The sequence below is a fragment of the Bison bison genome, unplaced genomic scaffold, assembly GCF_000754665.1.
Source record: "Bison bison bison isolate TAMUID 2011002044 unplaced genomic scaffold, Bison_UMD1.0 scf7180017864172, whole genome shotgun sequence".
NCBI classification, from domain to species: domain Eukaryota; kingdom Metazoa; phylum Chordata; class Mammalia; order Artiodactyla; family Bovidae; genus Bison; species Bison bison.
In genome coordinates this window covers 270,466-274,588 of record NW_011494744.1, presented here as the reverse complement: position 1 = coordinate 274,588, position 4,123 = coordinate 270,466, and the positions used below count along the sequence as shown (strand labels likewise).

The following is a 4,123-nucleotide window of genomic DNA, read 5'->3' as shown; positions in this document are numbered from 1 at the left end:
ATGGCATCACCGACTCAATGGACATGGGTTTGGGTGGACTCTGGGAGTTGGTGATGGACAGGGAGGCCTGGCGTGCTTCGGTTCATGGGGTCGCAAAGGGTCAGACACGACTGAGCGACTGAACTCAACTGAAAATGTTATAATGTAAAAATTACCATTTTAACTACTTTAAAGTAAGCAATTCAGTGAAATTTAGTACATTCACAATGTTGTGCAACCATAGCTGCTATCTAGTTCAGAACATTTTCATCACTCCAAAAAGAAACCCAACCCATCCATTAAGCAGTGATTGCCCATTCCTCCCTCCCTCCAGCCCCTGACAACCACTAACCTGTTTCCATCTGTATAGATTGGCCAGATGTCATTTTTAATTGTATCAGACCTCTATTTTTGAAAAGCCCTATAAACAGGTTCTAAACACATCTGACTTTTCAAGAGTGATCAGAGGCTTCCATTTTAAAACATAATCCACATATGAGATGTATGAAAACGAAATGATGAAATTGAGCAAAACAAACAGCAGTGTCTAAATACTGTGATAAGCAAAAGGGATTCAGAAACCAAGTAACCAAGTACTCAGTACTTCAGATGCTATTGGAGGCTACTTTAGTAACATCACTGCCATTGATCTTAAACCCATCCGTGTTTATTGCTTGGTCTGTCTCTCTGGAATTGCCACTGCCCTTCTTTGGCCCTGGGGCTCCTCATCTATAGATCAAAGACTGGACTAAATGATTTGCAACATTTCTTTTGCTCCATGATTTCTTTTTTTTTTAATTTTATTTTATTTTTAAACTTTACAATATCGTATTACTTTTGCCAAATATTGAAATGAATCCACCACAGGTATACATGTGTTCCCCATCCTGAACCCTCCTCCCTCCTCCCTCCCCATACCATCCCTCTGGGTCGTCCCAGTGCACCAGCCCCAAGCATCCAGTATCGTGCATCGAACTGGACTGGCAACTCATTTCATACATGATATTATACATGTTTCAATGCCATTCTCCCAAATCTTCCCACCCTCTCACTCTCCAACAGAGTCCATAAGACTGTTCTATACATCAGTGTCTCTTTTGCTGTCTCGTAACTCAGTTGATCTTCATCTTTCATTCCAGGGCACGACTGTAGTAACATCACTGAGTTCTGTGCTACATGATGAGAAAGAATTCCCCAACCCAAAGGTATTTGACCCTGCCCACTTTCTGGATGAGAGTGGCAACTTTAAGAAGAGTGACTACTTCATGGCTTTCTCAGCAGGTAATAAAAGTTAATTTCCTTAAGTACTTAGGGAACAAGGTACCTTTCTGGAGTTGGTTGGAACTTAATGATGCCCTCTCTGGGGCTGGTAGAAATGCTTTTTGTCCATGATCACAAGCACCACTTTTAATGCCCTGTGTTTCCTCCCCTCACCACACATCCCCAATATTGGAACTTCAGGGAGGTAACCCAGTTCTTCCAAAGTAAGAAAGCTAGAAAACAAGTTAATTGAATTATGCCTCTAGCATAATTCAATAATAATCTTAGGTAGCACTGAGTTACCTGTGAGCTCCTCTTAGCAGGTGAAACTTTTAGACTTTCCTTGCCTGCCATGAGAAAGGTACATACGTCCATAGGTTTGAGTATTTTCCATGTGATATCCCTCACTCCCTAGGCTGAGTTCTGGGGTTAAAAGTATAGAATGGGCACCAAAGTTGGCTCACAATCTAGTTAGGGAAGCAAATTACTAAAGAGAACATTGAATAGTGTTGTGAGACAGGAAAGCACAGGCTGCTCATGAGACCAGAAGGAGAAACCCTGTTTTCTGGTCACTCATACACCACAGTGAGGCATAAAATGGAATAAGGAACATTCTTACAGAAGAAAGCGAATTTGAACTGCCTCACAGGGACAAAGTGAGAAGAGAAGGCAGGGCAATTTTACAGGAGCAGGACATTCTTTTAGATTGAGAAAGTCAGAACCTGCCGACTAACTGCAGTGTCAGCGAGTTCTTGGAAATGTGGCAGGATACCCTGCAGTGGTTCCAGAGCACCGTGGTCATCTTCCACTGCTGATCATAGATCTTGAAACTGGGTCTCCACAACTACAGTGTGTGCTGAGTCTCTGGCCACAGCCTCACCTCCTTGTATTTGGCAGCTTTTGATGCCTGCTTTGTGTCTTGCTCTGTATATACCAAGATGTTAAGGACTGAGCCTTCCCTTCAAAATCACATATTTTAGCATAGCAGAAGAACCAGAATTATGATCAAGGTGATTCATGCTTCAACTGAAACAATGAATGTGATATTGAGGAAACTCAGAGAGGGCAAGATTCTACTGTCTGTGAATATTGCAAAGACCATAAAGAGGAAATGACATGGGACGTAGGTCCTGAAGGAAGTGTCAAAGAAATGCATCTTGACCGAATGAAGCATCATGAGACAAAACTAGAGGTTTCATGGTGTATTGGAGGTTGATGAAGAGCGGATATGGCTAGAGCTGAGAGTAGAGAGTGTGAAGAATGGAAAGAATGATATCGAACATCATACTGGGAACAAAATATGAAGGGCCAGCTCAACCCATTTGGACCTCATAACAGATGGGAGAGACATTTAATGTTATCAAGTGGGAGACTGACACATTTAGACATGTACTTTTGAAAGCACATGGAGGAAAAATATCTTTAGCTGAATTTTGTGCCAGAAGTAGAAAGGAAGCACATATATACAAGTTCCCTCCTCTCAGGGCTTCCGATAGAAACTGGAAGTGGAAAAGAGCAGTTAAAATGTGGGAATACATGATGAAGTGCTTGACACAGAGTTGACATTCAATCAATATTTACTGAATGAAAAATTCTTATGAAGATATTAGCTGAATAGTGAGTGTGTCTCTCTTTCTGTTTATCTGTCTCTAAACATCTTTCCAGGCCTCTATCTGTTCAATCATTCATATATTTTGTGACAATTCAAAATGTAATACTCAAGGAACAAATCACCTCTGTGTGTATTTTCAGGAAAACGAAGTTGTGTGGGAGAAGGCCTGGCCCGCATGGAGCTGTTTTTATTTTTGACCACCATTTTACAGAAATTTACCCTGAAATCTGTGGTTGACCCAAAGGACCTCGACACCACCCCAGTTTCTAGTGGGTTTGGCCATGTGCCGCCCCCATACCAGCTCTGCTTCACTCCTCTGTGATGAAGGGCAGTCCATTGGCTGCTGCTGTGCTGTTGTCTGTAATTAACTCTCATCTGGGCCATCACTCACCTCCTTCTTACTACCAGGGATACTCTTTCTGACCACCCATCTCATACTGCCACAGTTTTCTCAGTATCCAGTGAATATCCAACTTTCATGAAAGGAAAGTCTCCTGAGTTTTACTGCACAAATGTATTTGCTGTCCTCATGTTCTGTAACACTTATATTGACTACCACATATGCTAATACTTCTTAGTACCATGTTATCACTGTAAAACAGAGTGGAATTGTTGGTATAAGCCAACACACAGCCATTTGCTCTCCAGGTGTTCTAAATAAAAAGCAGCAGTATTTGCTGAGCCAGTCTCAGACTTTCCTTCTTTTGTACATAATGCAGGTAAGGAATGAATGAAAGTAAGAGTCTGAAGAGGCCGTGCTTGTGCTCATAATGATAAACACAGAGAGGGACAAAGGGGAAGAGGGCAGGAAAACTCTTTGCTGAGTATCACCTGGGCTTACTTGAAGATTGGGTTTGGAAATGAGAGAAATTGTGTCCAAGAGCAGGTCCAGCCTGTAGGGAAATAGTGAGAAAATCAGCATTTGGGAGAACTGAATAATAAGGGTTGGAATTCATTCCTCTGGTTGATGTTACTGTGAACACTAAAAGAAGATATGAAATGTTCACATTACTTTGTGTTTCAAACTTATAGTCAAATATTAACCTATGTTTCTCTATTTCTAATCATGTACTTTAAGTGTTATTCTTTTCTCTTTGAGCAAGAACAAAATCCCTAGAAGGTGTCACCAGATTCTATTTTTTTCTACTTTCCATCACATTGTTTTATATGTAACATCAGTGGTGGCCATAACCACTTTGGAAGAGTTAGCAGTTCCTTAAAAAATGAAACATATACTTACCATATGATCCAGCAGTCATACTCCTTGGAATT

At 41.1% G+C, this 4,123-nt stretch overlaps 1 protein-coding gene across 1 annotated transcript in view; it reads left to right on the top strand.

The window, feature by feature from the left end:
• Window positions 1–3,712, top strand: part of LOC104990186 (cytochrome P450 2C18) — a 41,840-nt gene extending 38,128 nt beyond the window's left edge. Inside the window, 2 exon segments of the mRNA XM_010842161.1 lie at window positions 1,119–1,260; window positions 2,992–3,712. Of these exon segments, the coding sequence (XP_010840463.1) occupies window positions 1,119–1,260; window positions 2,992–3,173 (324 nt within the window). The 3' untranslated portion in view covers window positions 3,174–3,712.
• The last annotated feature ends 411 nt before the right edge of the window (window positions 3,713–4,123 follow it).